General features: G+C 46.8%; 1 protein-coding gene across 1 annotated transcript in view; it reads left to right on the forward strand.

The window, feature by feature from the left end:
* Snx30 (sorting nexin family member 30) overlaps window positions 1-18,189 on the forward strand; it is a 99,881-nt gene that overhangs the window by 39,694 nt on the left and 41,998 nt on the right. The window contains exon 2 of the mRNA XM_052176574.1: window positions 13,040-13,231. Within this exon, the coding sequence (XP_052032534.1) occupies window positions 13,040-13,231 (192 nt within the window). The remainder of the gene's footprint in view (window positions 1-13,039; window positions 13,232-18,189) is intronic.

Consider the following 18,189-nt stretch of genomic DNA (forward strand, 5'->3'; position numbering starts at 1 on the left):
ATCTCTCCCAAGGAAGGCCATACATATCAAATGGTACAATTTGGCACATAAATTTTGTCTTTGAGATGCCCACACATTCCAGAGAGTTGGTTTTGTAAGAGAGTGGTGAATTTTTGGTAGTATCTGATAAAAAGGACACTTATAGTCTTCCTGAAAATGTAGGGGGGATTTAAAGCATTTAGAGATGAGAGCAGTGAAGACCATCATCATAGTAACATCTGATACTTGCCATTGGTCTGTGAGTCTGTCCTGTCCTGTTCTTGCCTGAGTGGCTTTTGCCCTCAAGAGAGTTTGATCTGGGGGTAATGATTAACCCAAATTTGATCACACAGAACAGACTAGTATTTTGTTTCTTCTAGAGCCTTGTTCTGACAACCAAGAATGTTCTTTATTAACTTTTCAACACATCTGTATTGTCCTATGTCTGATGATAATTCAGAAACACATGAACCAGGACCAGATTTTCAAGATGAATGAGTGGTGGTAATAAGGTTGGGTGGGGGGCTGGAGAGATTGCTCAGTGGTTAAGAGCACTTGCTGCTCTTGCAGATGGCTAGGTTGGGTTGCCAGGACACACATGGCTGCTCACTGTACCTCTAGTTCTCTTCTTCTGGCCTCCAGGCACTGCATATATGTGGTACACATTTATACAGGCAGACAAAACACTCACATACACAAAACAAACAGTCAAATAAAGGCCCTGCTAGGCACCTTCTCCATATACAAAGGAGCACCTGGGTTGTTCTTGTTGTTTTAACTTTCCCTGGGGACATGGGGATTTCTCCCACCCCCGGTAGGTTACCAGTGGCAGACCAAAGTAATGATTCCGTCTGCCCAGCTTGGTGGACCAGGGAGTTTATTTGGGTTTACTCAATAGGATGTAGGTGACCCCACACAGCTGTGTGGTGGTTTGAATATGCTTGGCCCATGGGAAGTGGCACTGTTGGGAGGTGTGGCCTTGCTGGAGGAAGTGAGTCTCTGTGGGGGTGGGCTTTGAGGTACTATACTCAAGTTCCACCCAGTGCAGATGAGCGCCCTCTCATGGCTGCCTACTGAAGTGTCTCTGCCCTTGGGTCAAGATCGAGAACTCTTAGCTCCTTCTCCACCAAGTGCTTGTAGGCTGCCATGCTTCCTGCCGTGATGATAATGGACTGAACCTCTGAAACTGTAAGCCAGCCTCAATTAAATGTTTGCCTTTATAAGAGTTACATTGGTCGGGCTGGAGAGATGGCTCAGAGGTTAAGAGCACTGACTGCTTTTCCAAAGGTCCTGAGTTCAAATCCCAGAAACCACATGGTGGATCACAACCATCTGTAACAAGATCTGACTCCCTCTTGTGGAGTGTCTGAAGACAGCTACAAATAAATAAAATCTTAAGAGTTGCATTGGTCATGGTGTATCTTCACAGTAATAAAACCCTAATTAAGCCAGCTGTGTATCACTAAAAAGTCTCATCCCTGCCTGGGTGAAATTTCTCTTTACCCCTTCATCATAGCTGTATAGCTGGAGTCCCCCTTCAGTTTATCCTCTATGTTCTGACAGCTATGTCCCACAGGTACCCCATGGGCTGCATGTACTTCAGGAGAGCTGTGAGTGAGGCCCAACACAAATTGTAAGCTTACTTAGTATATGATTTTTTTGTTTGTTTATAACTTGATTGATGCTTCTTGAGCATGAACTGTGTGGGTGACAACTTTTGTGTTGCAGCATCAACAGCTGCCTGAGCTGCTCCTGGGCCACAACACAGGTGGGGGCAGAAGTTAAATACAGCTGGGAGGAAGGGCACTGGAGGGAGTGGCTCTGATCCCAGGTGAGAGTCTAACAAGCCTCCTTCCCTGGGACGCATCAGTAGGCCCTTTCGGGTGGTTACCACTCCTCTAATGGCTGTTGTGCTTGGAGGACAGCATTCCACAAGTGTGGTGTGGGACAGCCATGCATGAGACCTAGGCTCTTTATATGTCGTTGAATGACCACATGCCTGTCACTTCAGAGTCCTTTCCTTTTAGTGTAGAACAAACAGATTTGATGACTTTTGGCAGGTTCTGTGCCCCATAGCCTGGTGTGCACAAATACCAGTGGAAGGATGAGTGTGTTGCTCAGTTGTGGCTTTTGGCTGGTAGGATCCTGAGAGCAGGCTAGAGATGGGCATAAAAGAGAGCTGGTCTCAGGGAGAGTTGTGCTTTGAGTTGGGCTAGGACAGCTTAGGCTGTCTTCTTAGAAAGCTGCGTACTTGGCTTTGATGTCTGCCAGGTGGTATATGCATGAATTGACCAAACAGAATACCCAAGAACGAGAGTTAAGAAAGAAGGGTTAGTGTAGACTCACTATGATGGGGAGGCACGGGGCAGGGCCCGGGTGGCTGGCTGGTCACGCTGCATCTGCCCAGGAGACCGAGAGGTAAGCACTGCTGTCCAGTTACCATTCTCCTTTTCAGTCCAGGGTCCCCACCCATAGGATGTGCTGCCCTCCTAGAGGGTGGGTCTCCCACCTCAATTAGCCTAGAAACCCTTACAGACACACCCACATGCCCCCCCCCCCCATGGTGATTCTAAATCCTGTCAGATTGGCAGTCAGGATCATCCAGTCACCTGCAGTTGCCAGTCTTCTTGCTGTGGCCTTAGTTCTTCATTTGGGGAGAGGCTTTTGAGAATGCCTCTCTTCCTCTAGTCTGGCCACTCCTTGGCCTGGAATGACCACACTGCTCTCCCCTACCCTTGCTTTTCCATGTGGAGTCCTCATTCTCCTCAAGCTGTCCCAGCACCCTTTGCTCTCATTCTTCAAGGCCAGGGGTACTGTTACAACCAGTTTTGCTTTGTGTCATCATTAGCAGTTTTGGCATTTCTACCGAGTGGTTTAAACACAGATGGTCTTGGTCCTGTTTCAGTAGCCCGGCGTCGTCACTTTGGCCGTCATCACTTAGATGTTCAGTCTGTTCTTGTACTAGTGGTGCCTCCTCAGAAGGCATGCATAGGAGCCATGTTTAAATCCATTAGCTAAGCAAGATCCTTGCTCCTAAGAATGCCCAGAGCAGGGACTACGTCCAGAGATCATGGAAACCTAGCCAAAGAATATGGACTGGGGTTCTCTGATTCTGAAATTCATTTGAAGGTGTTCTTTTTGTGCCAATGGGTGCATCAGTTTCTCAAAGGCTTTATTGGCCTGTAAGTGTGGAAACAGGTAGTCTGTGAGTGCACATGTAAGGAAGAGTCTTTGTCACATAGGAAACGGTCAGAATCCAGAGTAGGAAAGTGTAAACGTATCCCGGACAGCACCAGCCTGCAAACCAGTCTGTGGCGGCCTCAGAACCTGGAGGATGTGTGCAAATGGCTGTGGACATTGTGGAGATTGTTGGAGGTAGGGTTTCTGGGGCAGTGGGGAAAACGGGAGGGACCCTTTGTACTAGTAAGAAGGAAGGAGGGCCCAAGGACTCGTACATGCTAGTTAAGGCATACTTAAATAACTCCAGGCTTGAAAAGGATAATGTCCTAAAAGTTCTCTAGTGTTGTATGACCATTTCCTCTCTGCAGTTTAGAAAATTACACAGACATTTTATAATTATATGCACTAGTCAGCGCCACTGAAATAATAAACAACTCCCAAAGCTCAAAGCTGGTCGCAGACATTAACTTCAGGTCATGCTGTGTTTTCTGGCTGTGAGTCAGCAGTACTCACCCTTCCCAGATCTTACATTTCTGAGGGAACAGTCCCTTTGGGGGACATGCTAGGAAAGAGAGCAAGACACTGTGGAGACACAAGAACTCCCAACAGTCAGCTGAGATCTGGCCTATGCTGTAGTCATTCCTTTGCCTTTGGCTAGAGCAAGTCACATGACCTAACCCAAGGCCAGCGGTGTTGGGGTTTTTCTGTAAGAAGCCACTTGGCAACAGTAAGAATGTGTGATCCTCTCCTGGGAAGAGGGGCGGGTTACTTGGGGTGTCTGCTTACTGTCACCTCTGTGTCTTTCCCCCTTTTCACTGAATAACTGAGAGTATATGTGCACTTGCATTGTGTGCGTTGATCATTTCTACCATGTTAGGGTCTCACCTCACTGTTACTTATATTACATTTGAAGTTTACTTGGGGAATCATGACTTGCCATAAAGCATTTGGCTGAGTCCGTGTTCTCAGGTATCCTTCAGGGTGTCAGCGCATCTTCTCCAGATGCTGAACAGTGGCACACACTGGGTGTCAGAAGTTTACTTCTGAAGCTGGGTGAGGTGGCACACACCGGATCCCAGCACTGGGGTTGAAACAGAAAGACACCCACTGAGCTAACCTCAGACTCCTTTTTTATCTTCCCTTCCCTTCCCTCCCCTCCCCTCCTTTACTTATTTATTTATTTTTATTTTATGTACGGGTATTGGGTCCCCTGGATTTACAGTCACATTGGTTGTGAGCCATGATGTCAGTACTGGGAGTTGAACCAGGTCCTCAGGAAGAACAGCCAGTGCTCTTAACCACTTAACCAGCTTTTTAAAAAATTAAAAATTATTTATTTACTTTTCTGTGTATGAATATTTTGTCTGCATGCATGCCTATTGGATCCCCTAGAACTGGAGTTACAGATGGTTTGGGTCCACCATGTGGGTGCTGGTAGTTAGACCAGGCCCTCTGCAAGAGCAGCAGCAGGCCCTAACCACGGAGCCATCTCTCTGGCCCTTTGACATATTCTTTTTATTTGTATTTTTTAAAAACTTATTTATTTTTTATTTATATGAGTATACTGCAGCTGTCTTCAGACACACACCAGAGGAGTGCTTCAGATCTCATTACAGATGGTTGTGAGCCACCATGTGGTTGCTGGGAATTGAACTCAGGACCTTTGGAAGAACAGTCTGTGCTCCCCTTCCCCCCCCCCCCCCCCCAGGGTTTCTCTGTGTAGCCCTGGCTGTCCTGGAACTCACTCTGTAGACCACGCTGGGCTTGAACTCAGAGATCCGCCTGCCTCTGCCTCCCAAGTTCTGCGGTCAAAGACATGCTCCACCATGCCTGGCTGTCTGTGCTCTTAACCACTGAACCATCTCTCTAGCCCCAACACATTCTTTCTAAAGATTCTTTTTTTTTTTTTTTAGCAAGGCGGTGGTGGCGCACACCTGTAATCCCAGCACTTGGGAGGCAGAGGCAGGTGGATTTCTGAGTTGGAGGCCAGCCTGGTCTACAGAGTGAGTTCCAGGACAGCCAGGGCTATACAGAGAAACCCTGTCTCGAAAAAAACAAAAAACAAAAAAACAAAAAAAAAACCAACCCCCCCCCCCAAAAAAAAAAGGCTGAGAGCTTGGAGTAGATGTGACCGGATGTGTTGGTTCTGTGGGATAAAGCTATCTCGCTCATGTCTGTCTCTGCTGTGTGAACTCTGACTCTCCCTGTGTGTGTTTTCTTGGGTTAGGATGATGAGGTAATGCAGGCTTAAGGTTTCTATTTTCTTCTACTTTGTTTACTCGTGGCTGAAGTGGTAATAACACATGTCTGCTATTGGCCTTGCATTGGAACAGGTGGACGGCATTGCCTCTGAACAGGTGGATTGCTTGATGTTGCTAAACTGGCTTCTGGAGTTTTTTACTTGTAATCACTCACACAGGAAGAGGGGTCCTGGTATTCCAGTAGAGGAAGCTGGCTTGGCTCATCCCAGGGTCTGGGTTCCCAGTGGCCCGAGGTCCATGGTAGAGCCCACCCCTCTGTGGTTTCTGCTATGTCTGTTTTGTGCCAGTGAACATGTCCAGAGTTGTCTGTCTGGGTTCATCTGCACCAGTGAAGCACCATAGCCTTGTGGGCAGGGTGCCCCCCTTCTGGTGATCCTCCGTTGTGCTTTGCCCTTGTGTGCCTCTGCCAGAAACCTTCCTTTGTCTCACTGTCTTGCCTACCCCAACCCTACAACTGCATTTTCAAATTAGGGTGCACATGAGGGCGTTGTGTGAGTCTCGGTGACAGTAAGTAGCCTCAAAAACTGTTAAAGGTGCCTTGTGGTTCCCTCTTCAGCAGTGTCCCAGTTGTGTCTAGTAGAACATTTTCAAGAGTCTGGCACTTGGGTGACCCTCTCCTGATTTCCAGAGTCATACTGTTTTTCCTATCACTGTGTACCCTTTTTGTTGCCTGTTCTTTAGATGCCAAATTAGCAACTGAGGGTAGGATGGGGAGGAAGTAAGCTGCTGTGGTTAACACTGAGGTTGTCTAGAAGTCTAGATTTATAATTGTCGGTCCGTCTGTCTGTCTGTCCGTCCGTCCATCCATCCATCCATCCATCCACCTACCTACCTATTTATTCTTTAAGCCTAGCTTCGCCCTATAATGCAAACTGTCCTTAAACTTGTAAGCTTCCTACCTCTGCCACCTCAGAGCTGGGATTACAGGCATGGTCCTCTCTGCCCAGTTTTTATAATGTGTGTAACATTTTGTTTTGCTGCTGTAAACACCATGCGTCCTGGTTATTTTCCAGGTTTCATGGTGTTTGCTGTTCTGTTCTGAGTATCTTTGACAAACATACTTTTGAGGTTTTCCCTTTGAGCTGATTCTCCATAGTGGGTTCAAGTTGAAGTTCACAGCAGAATCATCTGTTTGATCTGTGTAGGACATTCCTTCTTTAGGTGTCCACTGTGCGTGTGAATTGGGGCAAACCAGGCAAGCACAGGCTGTGGACAGTGCTGTCCTTCTCTCCTGTGGGGCACCTTGAACTGCTTTGCCAGGCCTTTCTGAAATGGAGTCATCACTTGACCAATTTTCCCAGTGGTGTCTATAGAGAAGCTGGATTATTTAGCATTACTTGTGTTTTTACTGCATCCACATTGGCTCCAGGTAGAAGCCACTCTGCCTTTGTAAACCTCTGTTTAACCTAATGAAGAATCTCGACAGAGATTTCTGTTAATTATCTTGCTAACAGATGACCATAACAGATCTTGAAACTGAAAAATCTTTGAACCAGAGGAGTTTGTAAAGTTCTCTCTGTATCTTCCTTGTGTATGGAGTGACAGGCAGGGGACAGAGGAAGGAATGTTCTTACAGGTGAGAGTTGACATTTTACGGCAATGACATTTTTTGGTCAGCAAGCAGTTACCATAGTTCATAAGAATTGTTTCTAAATAGGTGTTTGCATGATAAAACCAGTAAGAAAATGAATTTGAGTACCAGCTATGTCTCTACTGTGATTTTTTTTTTCTTTTCAGTAACATTGATGTGCCCATGGTAAACCCTACACCACAGTTTATAATGAAATGTAAAGTACTTAACAGACAAATCAGCTTGGGTTTTTTTTGTGTGTGTGTTTTTGATTTTTGTTTTTTGCTTTTTTGTTTAAACTGAACAGTGACATGCGTTGTGCCGTGCTCTCGTGGGTCACACACACTCCTCTGGTTACTCCCCTGTAAATGTGGCTGTGCTTGTGCCCTCAGATGAAGTGATGAGAGGAGAGCCACACGAGCTTTACGATTACTAGGCTTGGGCTGAGCTCAGAACGTTTCTTATCTAACTACCCCTAGGCCTAGAAGCTTCTAGCGTCTGTACAATCTAACTTCTGCAAGCCTGAAGCTTCTAGCCTCCGCACAATCTAACTTCTGCAAGCCTGGTTCTTAAAGCCTTCACCTTCCAGCCCCGTCTGCTAACACAGGCCTAGAACATTTCAGCCTCGAGACTTACAGCTGAGTAAACTCACCCTGTGTAGCTTTCTGAACTCTGGCTGGCTGGCTCAACTCAGCTGTTCTGGCTCAAACTCCTCTCCAAGCAGATTGATTCAAATTGGCTTCTCTTAGCTTCTGACTGAATTGCTCTGCTCGAAAAGACTGCTTCTGAACTCCAAGTGCTGAACTTAACTGAACTAAACAGTTCTGAACTTTCCTTTCTCCCTCACTACTTTGAAGTAGCGTCTCTTTCTTGTCCTTGTATGAGTTGGGCGTATCCTATCTCTGATTCATTCGGTCAAATCTTCCTCTGATTCATCACTTCGTCTGCTCCTCAATTAGTTGTCATTGTTTAAGATTAAAGGTATGTACTAAGGGTGTGTCTGTATTGCTTCCAGAAGGACCTAGGGTGTGTATTCCAGCCAGAGGGATTAAAGGTGTGCAGCTTCTGCATTCCAGCCTGATCCTAACTTTGCCGGAGCAGCCTTGTTGTTGGATTAAAATTCTTCTACGCTCCTGTATACTGACCCTTCAGTGCTGCTGTACACTTACTGCAAATAAGAGAACCAAGGTACCATGTCCTGTAGTGGGGGCAAGCCTCTAACATGGGCAGTGTGGCTCAGGTTACCCTTGGAGGTGTTCTCACTTCTCAGGGGTCTGGTCTGTCTATCCCGTGTCTTCTGTTGTTCTAAGACTCATTCATCTCTACCTTTTGAGAACCTCCCTCCCTGTACGACATAGTCTCTGCTTTCATGGAATTCACAGATGAGTAGAGTCAGTCAGTCAGTCGAATCAGTGACTATGCAATAAAGTTCAAATAATGATAATCCTGTGAAAAAAACAAAGCCGGAGAAGGAGTTGAAGAGTGATGAAAGAATACAGGCTTACTTTTATATTCTATTGGACTGAGAAGACCTCTTAAGTGGGGATCATCGAGCAGCAGCCTGTATGAAGAGAGGGGGTAGCCACATTCGAATCTGGGACACACACACACATACACACACACACACACACAGAGAGAGAGAGAGAGAGAGAGAGAGAGAGAGAGAGAGAGAGAGAATGAATGAATGTAAAGGCCGTGAGGAGAGAGAGAGAGAGAGAGAGAGAGAGAGAATGAATGAATGTAAAGGCCGTGAGGGCACAGGGAGCCAGGGTCAGCCAGAAGGCCAGTGATTCAGAGCAGGAGGAACTCAGGGAGAGACGTGGTGTGGAGGAGGGGAGGGGCTGGGTCAGTAGTGTCCGCTCTATGGGAGGGAGTTTAGACTTGTATAATGGGATAGTTTTGAGAATTTAAAGCAAGGAAGCAACATATTTGGATTTATATATTTTAAAACCTTTTTTTAAAGCCAGGATCTCATTGTGCAGTAGTCTTGGCTGACTTGCTGTATTGACTTATTTTTAATTATATGCATATGTATTGTGTCAGTGTTTGAGCTGTGCGCATGAGTGCAGGTGTCTGAAGATGCCCTGTAGTGCTGGAGTCACAGTGAGCTACCCTACCCGGGTATCCTCTGCTAACAGCTGAGTCAGCTTTCAAGCCTTGAACTTGAAGTTTTGAAGCTCCTAGCTGTGGTGTAGAGAGCTGTGTCTGCATTCCTGTTGGTCATAGGTGCTGCTGCCAGCATCAGTCGCCTGCTAGAGAGTCCAGGTCACAGCAGACGCCAGCCACTGCCGAAGCTGCTGCTGGGCCGAGACGCCTGGACCCAACCCCCATCATCACTCCTAAGCTCTTCGTGTTTTCCTGTTGCTTTTATTTCTCATGGGGCAGTGTCTTGAGAATCATTTTGTGATAAACTTATGACCCTGAAGAGAAACATTGGCTTTACCTGACCAGCTTTATGTTTGCCTAGAAGGATTTATGACCAGAGAATGAGAGGAGGAATAACAAAGGGGCTGGAAAATTCCATGATGGGTTTCCATGTGGGAAGGAACATGGGCTCAAATGTTGGCCGAGCAAACGCTAGGGCGGGCTAGGTCCTCTTTTCTGTCTGTGTCCTCATGGAGAGAGATCATGGCTGACTTGCTAATCTTGGGAGGCTGTCATGGGTACAGTCAGTGATAGCCTCAGTGTTCAGAGACTTTGGGCACTGGAGGTTCCTCAGTCATTCCCATGCGCTTACCTACTGTGGGGACACCCTGGAACAAGGGACTACACCCTGGCTGTGTGGTCCCAGGAGGGAAGGATCTGACCTATTTGATTGCTTGACTCTCTCTGTACTCTGGGCATTTCAGATTATATGTGGCTGTTCCTGAAGGTTACTGGCTGAGGTCCCTAGGGCCAGCCCTAGGAAAGTTAGCACAGGGTCTCTGTAGACCAGGGAAAGAGATGGCAGATAGGTAATTATGCTAGCACGGTGCACACACATGTACTCAGGCACACACAAGGAGAGCCATTGCTGGAGCCATAGCTTATATTCATTGGATAAGTTAGGTGTATAAAAGATTTAAAAACATTTTTATGTGTGAATGTTTTGTTTGCTTGCAGTTATGTATATGCACCACATGTGTGTGGTACCTGCAGATGCCACAACAGAACTTTAGATCCTTTAGAACTAGAATTATAGACAGTTATGAGCCACTGGATGGGTGTTGGGAATTAAACCTTAGTCCTCTGTAGGAGCAGTAACCACTGAGCCATCTCTTCAGCCCATAGATCAATGATTAATATTGATAGTTGCTTCAGTGCAGGTACCTTCCAAATATGGAGAGGAGTGGTCAAGGAAGACTCGAGAAGAGAGAGCATCTCACATATTTGGAGACGTCTAAGATGAGGTGGATTTCGGAGACAGTATACGACAGCATGGTGGCTTCTGGAAGTGTCCAGGCTAGCTCAGTGTGAGCTGATTGTTTGGCCAAGGATCTTTATTTCTTCTGTTCTTTCGTGCAGTGGTTAGCCACTAACTGAGCTATTCTTTTTTTTTTTTTTTTGATTCTTATGTAAGTACACTGTAGCTGTCTTCAGACACCCCAGAAAAGGGCGTCGGATCTCATTACGGATGGTTGTGTGCCATCATGTGGGTGCTGGGATTTGAACTCTAGACCTTTGGAAGAGCAGTCAGTGCTCTTAACCACTGAGCCATCTCACCAGCCCTGACTGAGCTATTCTAAGGCCAGTGCTCTAGTGTTGATAAATGTAAAGGCAGACTCTTGCGGAGCCTAGTAAGGTGTCTTGCCTATAGTCCGTGTTTAAATTTTACTAAAAGGGCAATGCCACTCTGACTGTCTCAGGAACCATTTAATTCGGGACTGGCTTAGTTTCTGAGGCTTAGTTCGTTACCATCGTGATGGGAAGCACAGCAGCGTCCAGGCAGATGTGGTGCTGGAGAAGGAGCTGAGAGCGATCCAAAGGCAGCAAAGAGGAGCCTGGATGTGTTTCACCCTGGGAGTAGCTTGACCTCAAAGCCCTGCCTCCAGCTGGGGGTGGGGGTGTGGAGGGGTGAGGGTGGGGAGGTGGGGGTGGGGGTGGTGGTGCACGCCTGTAATCCCAGCATTTGGGAGGCAGAGGCAGGCAGATTTCTGAGTTCGAGGCCAGCTTGGTTCACAGAGTGAGTTCCAGGACAGCCAGGGCTACACAGAGAAACCCTGCCTCGAAAAAACCAAAAAAAAAAAAAAAAAACCCCAAAAAACAAAAACCCAAAAAACAAACAAAGCCCTGCCTCCACAGTGACACACTTCCTCTAACAAGGCCTGACCTCCCACTGGTGCCACTCCTTATGACCTAGCATTCAAACACATGAATCTATGGGGGTCATACCTACTCAGACCACCACAGAAGCCAGTGTAAGGTTGGGAGTTTGAACCCATGAGCATCATATGTAAAGATGACACCATTTTAGTAGGTACAGAAACTTATTTTTTAAAGACAGGTCTCTCTATAGCCCTGGATGTTGTAGAACTCTCTATGGTTCAAGCTCTGTGAGCCTTGAACTCGAAGAGAATCTACCTGCTTCAGCCTTTCAAGGGCTAAGGTTAAAGGCGTGCACCACAATGCCCAGCAAAGGTTTTATTTTTGACATTGCCTTAAGTGTCTGATTACATGATCTGTGGTTGGTGCAGATGGGAACAAAGGAAAGAACCTTCTTTGTGCTCTGTCACCCACCTAGGAAGATGACATTTCTCTTGACCCCAGACCATGCTTTCCTGTCTTTTTCTTTGGGCTCTCCTCTGATCAGCTGTACCTCATGGATATGACTGCCGAGGTGACTTTTAGGGGACAGGTCATAGCAGCCTCCAGAGCACTTCCTTGACCCACCCTGTGATCTGGGTCATCAAAGCCTTTCCATTGCTATCATGTCACTTTCTCGCCACATTCTCAGTCTTTGTCTTGCAGTGCTGTCGGAGGTAACATCCAGGGCTCTGTTCCCTCGTCAAGTCCTCACTCACCAGGACCGTGAGACTGGGCCTTTGTCTTAGGGTCTCTGTTGCTGGGAAGAGATGACATAACCACAGAAACTCTTATAAAGGAAGATATTTAATTGGGGCTGGCTTACAGGTTCAGAGGTTCAGTCCATCGTAGTCATTGCAGGAACCACGGTGGCATGCAGGCAGACGTGATGCTGGAGAGGTATAAGAGTTTGATATCCAATCAGCAGGCTGCAGGAAGAGACACTGGCTCAAGCATTTGAAACCCCAAAGCCCACCACCCCCAGTGACACTTCTGAAACAAGGCCACACCTCCTAATAGTGACACTCCCTGTGAGCCTATGGGAACCATTTTCATTCAAATTATCGTAGCCTTTTAACAATGTTATATTTGTAACACATTCTTAACATGTAATTTATTCAGGTCGCTTTACACCTTCATCCTAAGGCAGAAAGAATGGAAGCTGTTGTTTTATAAGTCTGTTGGCCTTCCTTCCTTTTTTTCTGCCTGCCTGCCTGCCCCCCACCTTCCCTCCTACCTTCCTTCCATCCCTCTCTGATATTTCTCTCTCTGACAATCTCTTTGATCTTTTAAAATCTGAAATTGCAAATTAAATACAAAAGAGGACAGATTGTATGATGGGCTACTGTGCTGGTTTTCAAGGTTTTGTCAACTTGATATAAGCTAGAATCATCTGGGAAGGCGAACCTCAGTTGAGAAGATACCTCCATCAGATTGCCTGTAGGCAGGTCTGTGGGGCACTCTATTGATCAATGATTGATGTGGGACGGCCACACTCACTGTAAGAGGTGCCATCCCTGGGCAGGTGATCCTGGAGTGTTCTCAGAAAGCAAGCTGAGCAAGTCATGGAGAGCAAGCCAGTAAGCAGCATCACCCCATGGCCTCTGCTCCAGCTCCTGCTTAAGGTCCTCCTCTGACCTGTTCTGAGTGAACAGAAGCACTGGCGCTGTCAAAGTTGTTGTTGAGGTGCTTCTGAGGTGGCTGCAGCAGCTGTGTTGGTGAGGTTCTCCGTCCCTGTGGGCTGTAAGGATGTCCTTCTCTCTTCCAGGATCTCATCTTGCCCAATGGTGGTACTCCAGCAGGCACGTCAAGCCCTGCTTCTTCATCTTCCCTTCTGAACAGACTTCAGCTTGATGATGACATTGATGGTGAGACCAGAGATCTCTTTGTCACAGTTGATGATCCCAAGAAGCATGTCTGCACAATGGAGACCTACATCACGTACAGGATCACCACCAAAGTAAGTCTCGGTTTCAGAATGTCGGGGTTCAGATGTGTGCTTCTGTGTCTGGCCATCTGGAAGAGGATCCTCAGTTAAGGAGATGCCTTTATAAGACTGGCTTGTGGGCAAGTGTGTGGAACATTTTCTTAATTAATGATTGGCATAAGAAGTCCCAGCCCAGTGTAGGTGGTGCCACTCCTGGGCAAGTGGTCCTGTGAGGTATAAGAAAGGTAACAGGCATGAGCCTAGAGAAGCAAGCCAGCAAGCAGCCTTCCTCCATGGTCTCTGCAGGCATCAATTCCTGCCTCTAAGCTCCCACCTTGACTTCTCTCAGTGATGAACTTTGATTGGGATGTGTATGCTAAATAGACCCTCCCCTTCCCAAGTTTGGTCCTGGTGTTTTATCACAGACAGCAGTAGGAGGCAACCTAGAACAGTGCTCTGTGTGAACCGAGATCCCCTCAGAACCTAGAACAGTGCTCTGTGTGAACCGAGATCCCCTCAGAACCTAGAACAGTGCTCTGTGTGAACTGAGATTCCCCTCAGAACCTAGAACAGTGCTCCGTGTGAACCGAGATCCCCTCAGAACCTAGAACAGTGCTCTTCCTGAACTGAGAGCCTCCCTCTGCCTTTGCTTCTTCTCCTCTGGTTACTTTTACTATAGTTATAGGAGACAATGGCTATATTAAAAGTTAAAAAGATTATATACTTTTTTATTCCTAAAATGAGGAGAAATTGTGGCTGAAATAGTTTAAATAAAACATTTAATCCCTATAATACCTCTGTGTCATGTGGCAGTTTTGCTTAATGTGTCCATTTCACAATATGCATGACCTTATACCCACTTAAACCTCTGTAGTGAGACTCTGATTATAATTTGGCCTAAATGCAGTTAAAGACAGAAGGAGCCTGACCCTAAGCCTGATGACAGTCTGCCATGCCTTCCTTCTACCAGACGGACAGAGGACAGTTTTCACAGCAGTCCTAAAGGGCTTGTGTTAGTTAGAATTTTATAGATGAGGAAACTGAACAACTTATATGGGGCTACAAAATTGGTAAGCATGTTTCTAACATAAATTTTTAAGGCTACAAAGTTGCTATTCTTTAGATAACTTACTTGTAAAAGAATATGTTAGTTCTTACTCTTCGGTGGTGGTGGACAGAACCCAGGATCCTGGACCTGTAGGGCAGGGAGTGCTCCCTACCTGCTAGGCAGGGAGCACTACAACACTGAGCTCCGCCCCAGGCTGTGTTGTTGTTCACTTTTGCAGTCTTTTTTTTCATATTTAAAAACAGTCCTGAAATCTCAGAGTGAGAGCAGGGTTCTCGACTGACTGTCGGTGTTTGGGGAGTAGGGTGTTAGCCGGCTGCCCTAGGCTCGCTCTGTCTGTCCACTATGTGCTCGCAGCTCCTTCCAGCTAGCTCCAACCCCTCTGTGACAGGCAGATATATTCAGACACTGCCAGATATCTGCTGGGGGCAAAGTTGCTCCTTCATAGGAAATTGCTGATCTAAATCATCTCCATTACCAAGGAGAAAATTCACAGCATCACTTTGTATTTTATAATTTAAAAGTACTTTACAAAAAGCAGAAAGACAGGAAGGAGGGACCTGGCAGGGTGGAGTAGGGTGGGGTAGGGTGGGGAGGCCTTGGTAGGGTGAGGAGGGGCTGGGGGGGTACCGAATGTTTCCAGGATATATAATATATATGTATATGTATATGTCTGAAGTGCTTTAGTTAGGAAAGCATTCTTTTTCTGTCTACTTTTTCCTCTACCATAATCCACATACTGTGGAAGAGTTACAGATGTTTCATGAACTTTTATGGTGGCGTTAGTAGCTCAGATAACCTACATCTATCTTCTTCCTATTCTGTCCTCAGCCCCTCACACCCCCAGTTATCTTGGAATTGAACTTGGGGCGTCATTCATGCCAGGCAAGTGCAGTACCCCTGAGCTGTGTTCCCAGTCTCCTTTGCTCTTCAATTAAGAAAATAATTTAGCTAGGCGGTGGTGGCGTACGCCTGTAATCCCAGCACTTGGGAGGCAGAGGCAGGCGGATTTCTGAGTTTGAGGCCAGCCTGGTCTACAGAGTGAGTTCCAGGACAGCCAGGCTACATAGAGAAACCCTGTCTCAAAAAAACCAAATCCAAAAACCCAAAATAATAACAATAACAATAATAATAATAACTTATTAATTAATTTGGGGGGAGTGCTGGAGCAAGGTCTTGCTGTGTAGCCCAGGCTGACCTTGAACTCTTGATCTTCTGGGATGACAATGTGTGCCTCTATACCCAACAAAGATTTCTTTTAATTGTAAAATTTTGGTAGGTTCTACACCAGTTTAAATTCTTTGGAAAGATAAACAGAATGAAATATGTCCACGTATTTCTTCATCTTTTATTGGATGAAAATACTGTGTTTTCAAATCACACGAATAGTAAAATAGGTGTTTGTAAAATAAATACAGTTCCAAAGATCAAATGCAGAGTGGCAGGCTCGGCTCTGTTCTCCTCAGCTGGGTGGTCTTCTCACCAAAAGCACCCGTAGCTGCAGCTCCGTGTGCCTCCGCTTCTACCTTTCATTTATAGCACACTCGTACAGAGTGCACGCTGTGGGTGTCAGAACGTGTGCGCTCTTGCTCTTCCTCCCGCTGGACAGTGCTGAGGACGCCCCCGCCCCCCCCCCCCTTTTTGACATTTAAAGCATTCTCAGCTTTTTAAAGTCACCCCATCCCATCTTCTGCCTTTGGCCCCCACTGTCCTTCCCTGTGTATCTCACCGTGATACACAGTGAGAGAGGGCCTGGGGTGATTTGCATAGCTCCAGGAATTCTTAGCATTTGTTTCCCTTCCCTGAGGTGAGGTTACTTTTCACCCTGTAGTCAGTAAAACACAAAACCTGCTTTTCCTGATTCGGTGAGTAAGCAGCCTGGTGGCAGGGCCATGCCTTGCTGCTACAGCAGCCCTTACCCACCTGACAGTGTTCTACACGGCTTGATTCCTGTTCCCTGCAGTCCATACTCCCCGCCACACACACTGCAGAGACCCCTGTGGGGCTTACCTGGCTTTGGCTAACGCACCTCTATCAGTCCCTCTCTCCTCTCCACTCTCCCTCCGTCCTGTCCTACCCCTCCCCTCTGCACGTACTTCTGTCCTTTCTCCTGGGGTTATTTGATTCCTTGTAATTGAGAAACTGCCATTCTCAAGTTATATCCTGGGTTTCCACTGGGGTGAGGAGTCGCTGCCGAGTCCTTACTTTTTATTATCATGATAGATAGTGATGTCTGGGAATGAGAAAGAGGAAAGATGGGGGTCCTAAGATCCTACACTGGGACTTGCGTTCTGCTGAGGACCTCAGACAGTTGGTGCAGAGCAGGAGGCGCTACAGATTCAAGGCTCTGATTCCAGACCCTTTACATGCTGGGTGTGGTGGTGATTGGTAAGTTATTTCTCCGCCAGTAAAATGAGCCAGTTCAAGCCAGATTAAAACATATATAAGTTCGGGTTTATTGGGAAGCCTCTCTTTGGTGGGCGAGTTTGATGGTCTCAGGGACGGCGCCAGGGGGAAAGAGAGAGGGGGGGGGAGAGAGAGAGAGCAGACAGACAGACAGACAGTGTGCTTGCTTACAAAGAAGGAAAAAGGAAAGTGGGAAGAGGAGAAAGAAGAGGACGAAAAGGAGGAGGGAGGAGGAAAAACCAAAAATGCCTGAGTTACACCGCAAACAGCCTCAGGGGGAAGGGCAGCCCAGTAACTGGGCTAGAGTTCAGGGTTGGGGGCAGGGCGTGCCAGGCAGGGACTGAGGGATGCTGGGAGAACCTGGAGGCCTGGTCTGCTTTGGTATGTAAAATATGCACCTCATCTGCCTGTACTGGGGCCTGGAACTAAACAATGATGATGGTGATGATGGTGGTGGTGGTGATAGTAATGAGAGATAGGGTCTCACTATGTAGCCAGCCCTGCCTGGTCTGGAACGCACCGAGATCTGCCCATCTCTGGCTCCTAAGTACTGGGATTAAAGATGCATGCTACTGTGCCCCTAATTCAGAATCTTTTCTTTTCTTTTCTTTTCTTTTCTTTTCTTTTCCTCTTCCTTCTTCCTTCTTTCTTCCTTTCTCCTCCTCTTCCTCCTTCTTCTTTTCTTCTTCTCCTCCTCCTCCTCCTTCTTCTTTTTTTTTCCTGAAACAGGGTTTCTCTGTGTAGCCCTGGCTGTCCTGGAACCCACTCTGTAGACCAGGCTAGCCTTGAACTCATAAATCCACCTGCCTCTGCCTCCCAAGTGCCGGGATTAAAGGCGTGCGCCACCACGCCCAGCTTGTTTCTTTCTTTCTTTCTTTTTTTTTTAAGTGTTTAAATTTTTACTTTATATGCACGAGTGTTTGCCTGCATGTATGTCTAGGTACCATCTGCATGTCTGGTGCTCTTTGGAGGCCAAAAGCCAGCATTGGATTCCCCTGGTACTGGGGTTGCGGATGGTCATGAGCTGCTATGTGGGTGCTGAGGCTCAAACCTGGGTCTTGTGGAGGAGGATCCAGCAGTCCTGACCACTGAGCCACCTCCCTGGCCCCTCTAATTCAGACTCTGGATGACTTTGTACAGAGCCGTGCTGCCTGAGCTGAGATTAGCTGAAGGCCTTCTGATATGGAGAGCTCCATCCATCTCTATGGCTCTCGTCTCCTCTGTGACTGGGAGGTCAGCACAGCCCCTTCTCAGGGCCCGCAGCTCCTGCCTGGTTTCTCTTCAGCCTCTTATAAAGTCACAATACACTAACAGCTAATTAATTATTGGACACATAACCATGGATCTATCCATTTTGTGATGGAAATTTCAATTTTTATTTTATGTACTTAATCTGTTGTAGAAAACAGAAAAGGAAAGTAAGCTAAAATAATAAAATGAAAACATGCCCATAAACTCACAGTCAGAAGTAACCGTGGTGTTTCATGAAAATGAGCATTTGTGTGTCGCCAGCTCATTA

The sequence above is a fragment of the Apodemus sylvaticus genome, chromosome 3 (genome assembly GCF_947179515.1).
Source record: "Apodemus sylvaticus chromosome 3, mApoSyl1.1, whole genome shotgun sequence".
NCBI lineage: Eukaryota > Metazoa > Chordata > Mammalia > Rodentia > Muridae > Apodemus > Apodemus sylvaticus.